At 41.5% G+C, this 13,166-nt stretch overlaps 1 protein-coding gene across 1 annotated transcript; it reads left to right on the forward strand.

Moving 5' to 3' along the window:
• Positions 1-1,877: 1,877 nt before the first annotated feature.
• Positions 1,878-2,730, forward strand: LOC311022251 (gamma-crystallin M1-like). The gene is made up of 3 exons (XM_084023367.1): positions 1,878-1,930; positions 2,067-2,318; positions 2,403-2,730. The coding sequence occupies exons 1-3, from the start codon at positions 1,922-1,924 to the stop codon at positions 2,676-2,678; spliced, it is 537 nt and encodes a 178-aa protein (XP_083879493.1). The 5' UTR covers positions 1,878-1,921; the 3' UTR covers positions 2,679-2,730.
• The last annotated feature ends 10,436 nt before the right edge of the window (positions 2,731-13,166 follow it).

The following is a 13,166-nucleotide window of genomic DNA, read 5'->3' on the forward strand; positions in this document are numbered from 1 at the left end:
CTTATGAGTATAAGAGTTTGTTTGAGTTGACTATGTTACCATAAAAAAAACAATCCATACAATATTTCATAACTTAAGTTTTCAGTATATCATATCATTTAATATTTGGTAATCCAGTTGCATGTCTAATAATCATAATTTGCTAGTCATACATTTTTAGTGTAAACGTGAGGATTGATCTAACAGAAAGACTGAGAGTTTACATCCAAATTGACTGTAAATTTGAAAGAAATATAAAAAAAAGAAAAAACAAATCACCAAACGAAAATACAAACACATTTCCATCCACTCATGTTATGTGAATACTTCAACTGTACATTTTTCATGCACAAATTAAAATGTGCATAAAATAAGTACGACGGTGTGGCCACTGTCGAAAATAAATAAATAAAAAAACGGAGCCGAGAGAGGTGGGCAATATTCTGAGATTAAAAGTCACAAATTTGCTAGTTTTAAAGTGGCAAATTTGCGACTTTAAAACTAGCAAATTTGCGAGTTTTAAAGTGGCAAATTTGCTAGTTTATTACGATGCTAACAACCGGCATTTATGCTAGCTAACTTCCCATGAATGTAGCTTTTCTAATTAATCCATCCCGTGTGTCAATGCTTTGCTAAGGTCCTTAGGGTGATGGCTCTTGATGGTTAGTGTTGGTTAATTTTATATGGGCCAAATTGTCATCTTACAGTATGTGTGTTTGTTGATCGGGTGGTTTGGCTAAGCTAGCGGTCATAGAGGAAGTAATCACGTAGCTTGACCCGGATGTTTGCCGTTGCTACGACAACAAGTGAAAGCTACTGCTAGCTTAGGCAAACTACCTGCTCAATAAACACAAATAAGATGACAATTTGGCCCATATAAAATTAACCAACAATAACCATCAACAGCCATTACCTTAAGGGCCTTAGCAAAGCGTCACACGTTGGGATGAATTAATTAGAAAGATATTTCCGATATACATTCGGAAGCGAAGTTAGCTTGCATAAATGCAGGTTGTTAGCATCGTAATAAACTAGCAAATTTGCCACTTTAAAACTCGCAAATTTGCTAGTTTTAAAGTCGCAAATTTGCCACTTTAAAACTCGCAAATTTGCTAATCTCAGAATATTGCCCACCTCTCTCGGCTCCGTTTTTTTTTTTTTTTTTCGACAGTGGCCCTAATACGCCGTCGTAAATAAGACTATTAACTATATAAATATATATTTTCATGGTAATCACATTAATATATCTATTACTCTTTTTAAAAAGTCTGTCAAACAGAATTCAGTGCTAGTCTCAAACAGTCTATAGTATACTTTAAGTGTTTTTTTGTTCTCCATTTATTCAATGCTGTTTTCACATTCTGCGTTCTGATTCATTTGTATCACTCTGGCTGTGCTCATTTTAATATTTATATGAGATCTCATATTGCTACAAATTCCCTTAAAAAGGTAAACTTAAAGTAAGATCACACGAAACAACACTCTTTTAATTTACAACAGAGGATTCATTATCAGTCGAGGTAGAACTGTTGAGATACAAAAATACTAAGTCAGTATGTTTAATTCTTTATAGTAACTGAATATTAGTACAGATTCTGGGTTTCTCATGGTTTTGACACAGACGTGGCCTGCTGTCACGCTCTTTCCATCAGTGATGAGCAAATCATATGCAAAGAACCTTCTGACTGAGAATGGAACACAAACAAAGTTCATGCTTATAATAGACAATGGAGATGATGGCTGCCAGAAATGTATGGATGGAAAATCATTGTCACACATTTACAGACCCCGTTCAGCAAAAGGCATACTGCTAATTCATCAGCTTTGCACATTTAAATAACAACACATCATGGCCCCTGGGTTTTTGTATAAAAAGGCGCTGGAGTCATGGAGTTGGCAGAGCAAGTTGAACCATCCACCAGGAACCACCTAAACTACCATCATGGGCAAGGTAATGGTTTGTTTACTTATGTTTTCACACATTTAAAAAAACAAAAAACTGTTTTTACACAGCAAAAAACAAAAATGTAAGGACACAGACATGAACGCCTTTTGGTTCTGAAATCAGGATCTTTTCTCTGTTTCAGATTGTCTTCTACGAGGAGAGGAACTTCCAGGGTCGTTCCTATGAGTGCATGAGTGACTGCTCTGACATGTCCTCCTACCTGAGCAGGTGCCAGTCCTGCAGGGTGGAGAGCGGCTGCTTCATGGTCTACGAGCGTTCCAACTACATGGGTCAGCAGTTCTTCATGAGGAGGGGCGAGTACCATGACATGCAGCGCATGATGAGCATGGGCATGATGTTCGACAACATCAGATCCTGTAGAATGATCCCCTATGTAAGAGATTTCCTTACATTTACAATTTGTTTTTAGTTTCAAAATGTGTGACAATGCTTACATTTTCCCTGTCTTGTATTACAGCACAGAGGCCAGTTCAGGATGAGGATCTACGAGAGGGAGAACTTCGGTGGTCAGATGCATGAGCTGATGGACGACTGTGACAACATCATGGACCGTTACCGTATGAACGACTGCATGTCCTGCAACGTGATGGACGGCCACTGGCTGATGTACGAGCAGCCCCAATACAGAGGCAGGATGATGTACGTGAGGCCCGGAGAGTACAGGAGCTTCAGGGACATGGGCATGAGCAGCCAGAGGTTCATGAGCATGAGGCGCATTACTGATATGTGCTAGACTTCTGTAACTGACCTAAGTAAATAAAAACAACATGTAATTCATACCGTAACCACATTTGTCAAGCACGTACTTCTTTTGTGTGGTTCGTTCTGTGTGTAAATAACAAAATAACTAATTGAATCCCATAATGAAAATCCTACACATACCATTGGCACTTGATTTTGAAGTTAGGCATACTTTATAACCCTGTGAAAAGCAGAAAAAGATTTACTCATCAAAAATAGTCTCTTCTTTTCTGTAGTAAAGTAAGTACCTGACAACATCAAAAAACAGTTTATTTGTCACTAGCACTTTCCTTTAGATTTTGTGAGTTAGGGACATTAAAGCTTGGGTTGGTAACAATGAAGAGACCATCAATAAAACGATTTTTAAAATGATCCAACCTAAAAGTCTTAGCCCAGTGTTGCCAACTCTTTTCCAAGTAAATAAGCTAGCAGCACACGTCCAAAAGTCACTAAATCTTAATCTAACTTCTTATATTATCCAACGTATTTTCCCCAAAATATTTACAGGTTGGTATACTTTTAATGAAAACAGTAAGATTTTGATGATGCCTTTGTGATAATAGCATCCACAACAAGTGTAACAGTAAAACAGCAAGAATGTCCTTTTTGCTAAAGTTGTAAGGGGGTGCTATGCTTTTAAACCACACTGCTCGTTGATTGTTTGGAATACATGCAGATAATTTCTATTTACCTGTAGAGGTCATTTTGTGTAGTCTGGATAAGTGTTACTGCTACTAGCTGCCAAAGAGAGACAAATTCATGCACCTTCTAGCATTCTGTGGTCTGGCTTGCACCGACACGGTCGTTACCTTTCAGTTCTAGCTAGCTACGTACATAACGTAGCTGTTTCTTTTCTTTTTTTAAAGTTTCTTTTGGGCCCCTTTGTCTTTTTTATTCAGAGAGGACAACATGAGGGTGAAAGGGGGGAGAGAGAGGGGAATGAGTGACACACAGAAAGGGCAGCCGGTCGGATTCGAACACAGGGCCGCTGCAGTAAGTACTCTACCACAGAGCTATCTGGCGCCTCAACTTAGCTATGTTTCATGCACATTATGTAATGTTATCTTAACTGATTTTATGCTGTGACCCTTTTTCTCAACAAGGATGGCAAAGAATGAGCAAGACCTGTTTTTTTTTTTTAGTACATCCCAGTGCAATATGCACAAGCATCATAGCTCAGTGAGATACGTCACCTTACATGATTTTTGTATTGGTTGTCTTTCTAAATACGTATTTTCACAGTCTTACAAGTAAACAGTTAAACTAGAAAATGCAACTTTCTTGACATGCAAAATTATCAATTATGTCAACCATCTTTTAAAAATGACAAGCATCATATGTGTAATTCATGGCACAATAAAAAAAATAAAAAAATAAAAAAACAAAAAATAAAAAAATCTTGCCAATCTTGCCATTGACTACCATACAGATCTTCCAGTCTACATGCTGAAGTAGAAAAATGATGTGCACCCGCATGATTATTCAAAAAACAATTCACCACCCAGTTTGATTATGATGTTGACACCAAGGGTAATGATGTTGAACTTTTACTGCAGTCATTCAGTGTCTGCTGTTCTGTTGTGCTGGATTAAGTGGCTCCCTTAAAAATAAGATCTCAGGCAATCTGCAGCTCCTCTCCTTGGATGACGGAGGCTGTTCGTTGTCTAAGAAGGACGTGCCTCAAGACTGAACGGGCTCGAAGTACACCGATTGTTTATTAAGGAACTAATGCATGACTTCCATAACTTAGTCAAGGAAACAAGGACTGTGTACTTTGCTAACTTAACCATTCTTTTCACCCTCTATATAAGCCTTCTAGACCACTAAGATCTTCTGAGACCAATCTGTTAGTGATTCCCAGAGTAAACAACAATCACAGGAGAGCATCATTTAGTCACTATGCAACAAATAGCTGGAATAAACTTCCTGAAGATGTAAGACTTGCCCCAACTCTGACCACTTTTAAAACTAGACTGAAAACGTTTATGTTCACCATAGCTTTCTGCTAAATCTTTTAATGTCTGCAATGTTTTCAATTATTGCAAATATGTTTTTATTCTCCTTGTCTTTCTGTAATGCATTTTAATTTTGCCTTTATTTTCTTTTAATTCTTCTATTTTTTTTTTCACTTTGTTGTATGACATGTCATGATGTGAAGCACTTTGAGTCTGCCTTGTGTATGAAATGTGCTATACAAATAAAGTTGCCTTGCCTTGCCTTGCCTATATACTGCCTCTAGGTCGGATCATACGCAGGTTCAACGTCAAATATCACTGTTATGCAGATGATATACAACTTCACTTCACTTTTAAACATAATGACACGGCCAATTTTTCAAGACTCCTCGACTGCATTGACGCCATACATTCTTGGATGGCAGAAAACTTTCTGCAGTGAAACACTGCTAAGACAGAGGTGCTAATCATAGCTCCTGACAGTAGTCTACCCATGATTAATCATAGGGTGAAATTCGACAAATCACTGTCAATTGAAACCCACATCAAATCACTCACAAAAACATCTGCGCAATATCAGCAAACTTAGGGGTGTGGTCTCCCCTACAGAGTTGGAGATGTTCATCCACTCCTTCATCTCTTCCCGTATTGACTATTGTAATGCACTTTTCTCTTCTCTCAACAATACTGTCCTCCACCGCCTACAGTCCATCCAAAATGTTGCTGCTAGGCAGAATCAAACAAATACTCCCATGTTACCCCTCTTCTCCGCTCCCTTCACTGGTTACCGGTATCCTACAGAATCCAATTTAAAACACTCACACTGACATAAAGGGCACTACATGGCCAGGCCCCTGCTTATCTTTCTGATTTAACTCTCCCCCACAACCCTGCACATTCCCTTAGGTCCAACAATCAGAACCTACTGTCCGTCCCCCGCACCCACCTAAAGACCTGTGGGGATAGAGCATTCACACCTGTTGCCCCCAAGCTGCGGAATGCTCTACCCATCCTGATTAGGTTTGCTGATACTGTGGAAATCTTTAAAGGGCACCTTGAGACCCACTTGTTTAAGCTGGCATTTGGGTAGTCCTCTGTCTCTGTTTTAATGTTATTCATTTTTAATCTTTAGTTTTTAATCTGATTGTAATGCATGTGTGTATATTGATGCATGTGTGCTTTGTTTTAATATAACTGTTGCACTTTGTTTATTGTGAAGCACTTTGTGATTTTATCTGTGAAAAGCACTATATAAATACATTTTATTTACTTACTATCCTTGGGCAAGATACTGAAACCCCTATTGCCCCTGATGCTGCGCCATCGGTGTGTGAATGTGTATGAATGAGTTAGATCCTCATGTGCAGGCGGCTCCTCTGCCATCACTGAATCATGTATGTGTGTGTTATAAGAATTTTGTATAACCTCATGTCTTAAAGTTTTCTTTGTTCAGGTTACGGCTTTATGTGTTGAACTGTTTATTACTTTAGTATCCCCATTGCTGACCTAAATGTTATCAGAGGCCTGGTAGTCATGATGTCTAGTTCTGCATGAAGATTAACTGTCAATGACTTATTATCTCCTCTGCCTTTAAAAGACTCAAGTCACAACAGTGATTTGAGCACTTCCTCTGTAGCATCCTCACACGTTGTTGCATTGTAACTGCTCCTCTTGTACAAGATTAATGTCAGACGTCGACTTTACTTATGTCTCCGATCTCCTCCTTGGGTGAATTTATTCGTTTACGGGAAAATTCTTTTAACATTTGGCGCCCAACGTGGGGCCCAATATCTGTTTCTCTTCTCCAACTACAGGACCTGAACACCTTGCAAGGCGGGCCCGGCTGGAGAGGAGAGCAGTGACGGGGTCCGAACGAAGGAGGAATCTGAGGCATCAAAAACAAATCGGACCAACATAAAAATTCCTGAGTGAGGGTTGTTTTCACCATTTGGTAAAACTACCGAGATCTAGGATCTCGAAGACTGCGTTTGGAACCAGTAATAGAACAGCCAGGTTTAAAGTCCGGGGGCTACGGTCCGAAAAGCGTGGGGTTTAAAGTCCGGGGGCTTAGGTCCGAAAAGCGTTGAGGGGGTGGGAGACCCGAAAAGCGCCGCAGGAAGATAAGGAAATTAGACTAGAGCAGGAGAGAAAAGAAAAAGAAGCACACAAACAGACAAGTTCTAATCTTTATCCTGTCGCCGAGAACAACGGAGAGATGATGACGAGGTCCCTCTGGGTCCGAGGCCTGTCCCTCCCCCTACCTGGATCGGCCTCATCTGCGGCCACCTCCACTCCACCCCTTTTGATGATGATGATTGGAGGAGTGATTGCAATGTGTTTCACCGAGAGGGTGCACCCAGTGGTGTGGTGGTAGTTGATGAGGTGGGTGTACTGCTAGGTAGATGGGTAGGTTACAGAGGAGGAAGTGGGTATACTCTCCCATATATTCCAATGGCTTTCTGGCTGATAGGTGGGTATACTGTAAACCACCAGAAAAAGAAGTGGGTATACCCCGTATACCTGCGTATACCCTCCACTACACCACTGGGTGCACCGAGAAAGCGGGGTGGATGGCGGAGAGGAGGAGGAGGAGGAGGGAGAGGAGGGGGCGCGGAGGGGAGCAGATCGAGAGAACGATGTTTGCTAAAACTGGACATTGGGTGAGAGACTGCAGGTCCGGAGGGGCAAGAGGCAGAGGACTCAGACGGCATCGAGACTCATCTCCCCGGTGCTGAGAATCATCACCTGCGTGACTATCTCAACGGACAGGTCATACTGACACACACACACACACACAGCACACAGGCGATGTCATCAACTTTAGCCAAATTCAACCCACCAAAATTCTATTGTATGTTGATGATATTCTGATGGCTTCAAAAACTCAAGCTGACTGTAAAATAGACACTCTGGTGCTGCTGAAGTTTTTAGCTGAACAAGGTCACAAAGCAAATTATGTCATTCTTAGGTATGACAGGCTTTTGCAGGCAATGGATTGCTAATTATGCTGAATTAGCACAACCTCTGCAGAGTGTAATCTATGATCAACCTATGGCAGCCGGGGATAATATTATTTGGACACAAGAGGCAGAACAATCCTTCAAACAACTAAAACAGGTTTTAGTGAGCACATCAGTATTAGCACTCCCAGACTACAAAAAACCTTTCATCCAAACATGTGACGCGAGACAAGGATTCATGACTGGCGTTCTAACAGCCTTTTGGACAAAAACTACGACCGGTAGCTTACTACTCTTCTAAACTTGATCCCATAGAGCTATGCCTCCATGCTTACAATCAGTGCAGGCAGCAGCTATTGCTGTACAGAGTTCAGCTTCACTCGTGTTGTTTCATCCATTGACATTGAAGGTTTCACATGTGGTTTCTGTACTTCTGATGCAAAACAAAGTAGCTTTCATGTCACCAGCACGGCATCTCAATTGTATGACTATACTAATGGCGCAGCCACATTTGACGATCGAACGCTGCAACACATTGAATCCATCTACACTTTTGCCACACGAACGAGACGGTGATAAACATGACTGCTTAGCTAAAACTGAGGAGACTGTTTTGTTGAGAGCAGACCTGACTGATACACCACTCACACATCCAGACATAACAATGTTTGTTGATGGTTCCTGCAGGAAAAATCCAGATGGCACAAATGCCAGTAGTGTGCGGTGGTGACTAGTGTTGTCACGATACCAACATTTTGGTACCGGTACCGGTACCAACATGTGTTTCGGTACTTTTCGATACTTTTCGATACTTTTTCAAATAAAAAGTGAACGTAAAAAATGTCATTACTGACTTTATTTTAATAGAAAATCTTAGAACAATAACATATTAATCAGCAAATAAAATAAAATACCACAAAGATAAGCTTTTCTAATGCACACAATTTTAAAAATGTTAAAATATAAATACAATAATATAATATAAAATATAATAATATAAATAAACCAGCTCTATTTTTTTTCTTCCAGAGCTACTTTTCTTAAGAGTGAAGGACGGTGGCGCTTGCTTTTAGCACTGAACGTGTTTTTTTTTCACGAGTTTAAATGACCTGTCGTTCCCTGAGCTCAGTGTGCAGGTCTGGTGTGTCAGGATTGTCCTTTAAGTCGGAGGTGTTTCCGCCGTTAGCTAGCATGTTTTTAAACACCGTTTACACAGTGGTGCATCGGCGTTAACTGCCTCGCTTTGCGCATTTGTTTTTAGCTAAAGTACGGCTATATCGCACTTCGCGGCGCTGGTTTGTCCACAAGTTGCGGCGTGGTGACGGGTGCAGCAGCCATTCTCCTCTCCGTACTCCTCTCTCTCTCTCTCTCTCTCTCTCTCTCTCTCTCTCTCTCTCTCTCTCTCTCTCCTCCCTCTCTCTCCAACGTCTCTCTCTCTCCAAGCTTTGCTCCGTTTGTTGCTCCAGTCCACGCTGCTCGCTAACTTGCTAACTGTTTCCTCTGGCTTGCTTGCTTTTTCTTTTTATCTCCCCAAGCTGCGGCTCGCTCCTCGTCCTCTCAGCTGTAGTTACAACGCGGTGACGTCACGCGGCGAGTTCGCCGCGCTGTTGCGGGCGCTGCCGGCGGCGCTGCAAGTACCGGTCCCGTCCAAATGCAATATAGTACCGTTTTAAATGCCTCAGTACCCCGGTACCAAATTAGTACCGGTATACCGTGCAACCCTAGTGGTGACACAGGGGAGGGTGTTGAAATCCTCACCTTTGCCATCACATTTCTCAGCACAGGCAGCAGAGAGAGTAGCTTTGACGGAGGCATGTAGATTGGGGGAAGGGAAAGCTATCACAGTCTACACAGATAGCCAGTATGCGTTCTCCACACTGCATGTTTTCACACAACAGTGGAAAAACAGAGGCATGGTAACATCTACAGGCAAAGCTATTCAACACAAAGATTTGATACTAACTTTATTGGATGCTATTCTCCTACCAAAAGCAGTTGCAGTCTGTAAATGAGCAGCACACACAACCGGGACTGATCCAGTTTCACGAGGAAATCGCAAAGCAGACGAAGAAGCTAAACGCGCAGCAACAGAGGGAGGTTCAGATTAGATTTTTGTAGATGATAGCCCATCCATCCTTAAAAAAAAAAAAAAAAACTCTATAGAATTGCGGCTATTTTGAGCCATGGAATTACCCATGTCTCAACAGGAGGGATGGTGGCAATGATAGGTAAATGTTTTACAACATATGGATTCCAAATTACTCTAAAAATGTTTGTGCATCCTGTTTGATTTGCTCCAAGCACAACTTGCAAGGGAGAATAATACCTAAAAGAGGAGCGTTCCCGAAAGCTGAATATCCATTCCAAACAATATGCACTTCATCGAACTAAACGAATCAGAGGGGAAGAAATACTGCCTGGTAATAGTAGAGATGTTTTCAAAATGGGTTGAAATCACACCAACAGCAACAAACGACGCTATAGTGGTAGCAAAAATCTTTGCTACTATTATTGCACTAAGATTCGGATTCCCAGAAACAATTTATTGCGATAACGGTCCACATTTCAGAAACCAAGTCATGGCTAAATTATCAGAAATGTTTAACATCCAACTTAAAGTTTCATTGCAGTTATCATTGGTATCACTGGTCATCTCCTCACTGGGAAGGTCCATATCAGGTTCTGCTATCTACACCGACAGCAGTCCACATCGCTGAGAGAGGAACGTGGGTTCATCTGACACACTGTAAGAGAGCATACAGCACTCCAGGGGAGACAGATAAGTAAAAACACCACACCATGGCAGATAGACTGTGGCATCTGTTTCGAAGGACGGGATGCGGTATGAGAGGAACATTGTGTCTAATAGCAGTGATAGTGGTAGTTCCGATACTCTGGGTACACGAACGTCACTCTCGACAATCGAATGGCAACAACAATCGCACCGCAGCTGAATCACTGATTGTAAATTCGACACTAGCCAATACAACGCTAGCCAAATTAAGAGCTAAAAGAGAAATTGGGCCGCAAATTGTATAACTTTGTGTCTCTACTCGCTGACAGGAACTGCACCACTGTACACCACTTGTTTCCCCCTGTGCCAACTCACACATGGCCACCCTGGTTTGAGCCATATGACGGCAACTACACCTGTCTGTCTAGAGAAGAAGAGATTCATCAATTACACCAGAGATGGCAGGTTTGACATCATTATCTGAGGAGTTCGCGGAAAACTCAGGTATTGATGAACACCCTTACTTTTCATGAATGGAGAGCATGTTTGGGAGGTGGTCAGGGCTCATACAATCAGTTTTGATACCCATAATTATAATGACCATAATTATGACTACGTTGTGTTGTTGTTGTGTTCCATTCCTGAGTGACTTAGTTCAGAGGCTGATTGACGTTGCCATGAACAAGATGTTACTGTACACCAGAGTGCCGGATGATGATAAGGGTAAAGGTGATGCAACATCATATTTATCAGATTACAGTGACGATGAAATAACCCCTGTGAAGTGTGCTTCCTGATTCCTAGGTGAGCAGAAAGTACCAGGTGATCTGGAAGCTGAGGACATGTGCGGGGACTTGGAGGATTTCTATGATTAGTAGTTTAAACAAAAATAAAAACATAAATTCCACAGCACAATGATGTATTTACAGAAAATCCCAAAAAGAAGATGTAAAATACTGATAAGCATTACGAGTGTAGCCTAAGAGAAGGATGTTATCTCCACTATATATATATATATATATATATATATGTTAATCACATGATGGAAGGAAGTTTTTAATGTTTTACTGTTTTAAACGAGTCCAGGGTGAGATTTCCTAGGCAGGGTCAGGTTCAACTAACGGGATCGATGGGTTGACCAGCCTGAGTTGAACAGTTTTATTTGATTTCTATTCCTCCTTCCATATTAAACTTTAAAGGTATTAGAGGTTAGTTTTACTGGATGTGCTCTCTGTTTTGAATCACTGTATTTTCCCAATTGGACTGGAGTACCGTAGGGCGGTCGCCTGTAGGCAGATGGGCCGTGAGAGAATTTCCCTGCCCGAATGTAAAGATGGTACCGAAGTTGCTAAGAAGCTGCCTGACAGGGTTTTCACTCTCACACTCCACAAAATTTAACTAATGATTATGCTTGAGATAAGCATAAACAGGAGGGAATGTTATAAGAATTTTGTATGACCTCATGTCTTAAAGTTTTCTTTGTTCAGGTTACAGCTTTATGTGTTGAACTGTTTATTACTTTAGTATCCCCATGGCTGACCTAAATGTTATCAGAGGCCTGGTAGTCATGATGTCTTGTTCTGCATGAAGATTAACTGTCAATGACGTATAATCTCCTGTGCCTTTAAAAGAGACAACAGTGACTTGAGCACTTCCTCTGTAGCATCCTCACACGTTGTTGCATTGTAACTGCTCCTCTTGTACAAGATTAATGTCAGACGTCGACTTTACTTATGTCTCCGATCTCCTCCTTGGGTGAATTTATTCGTTTACGAGAAAATTCTTTTAACAGTGTGTGTATCCAGAACACTGCAGCATGCCTTGTCTTCAATCTACCCAAATTCTCCCATGTGACCCCCCTCCTCTGTGACCTCCACTGGCTCCCTGTTGCAGCACGCAACTTCGCTCCTCTACTTCAGCTGGCCGGCTGGTACCACCATCGCTGAAATCAAACGTCGCTCAGCAAAGTCCAGACTCTTCTTTATTCTGGAGCCACAGTGGTGAAACGAACTCCCGACCAATATCAGGACAGCAGAGTCACTTGCCATCTTCCGAAAAAGGCTCAAGACTCACCTGTTCAGACTTCACCTCGACTCTGCATAGCATGACCCACTAACAACCCCCCCCCCCCCCAAAAAAAATAATAAATAAATAGCAATTCTATGTTCTTACCTTGAGCAATTTCATCATAGCACTGTTGTACTTAAGGTTTGCTGAACAGCTACTTTACTCAGACAAGGACCTAACACTTGTTTCTATTTTTTAGCACTATATCAGCAATGATATGTTGAAGTTTCTTTCTTTTGACAAATGTACTTATTGCAGTGTTTCCAACACATTGGAGAGACTATGGCGCACCGCCATAGTCTAATTCAGGCTGCCATAGTCTCAATGTTTGCCCAAAATTATTTTATCAAGGCAAATGGACTTAACTAGCGGCTCTAATGAAAGGCCTAAACAGGAGGGCAGCAGCGCTCATTATAAGGGGAAAACCTTGCGGCTGGTTTGGCTCATGGACGTTCTGTTGATCGCCCCTCGCTTTCTCGATGAATTCTACTCGCTGGCAAATAAATTCACTGCCGCCCCATGCAGGCCCATTTACCATTCCCCTGTAGCATCAGTTAATGTTAATAGCATAAAATCTATCCTATTCTCTCTCCTCCGTTGCACCCGTCAACGATGGCCTCTGTCCCCACTACTGTCCCCACTGTTCACCCTCACCATTGAGCCCTTAGCCATCTTGCTACGAAATGTAGGGGAATTTGAGGGCATTACACGTTTCGGTCTTCCCCAAAAGCTCTTCTTGTATGCAGATGATCTCCTGCTCTTGA

Source organism: Eutrigla gurnardus, assembly GCF_963514095.1.
Source record: "Eutrigla gurnardus genome assembly, chromosome: 12".
Lineage (NCBI taxonomy): Eukaryota > Metazoa > Chordata > Actinopteri > Perciformes > Triglidae > Eutrigla > Eutrigla gurnardus.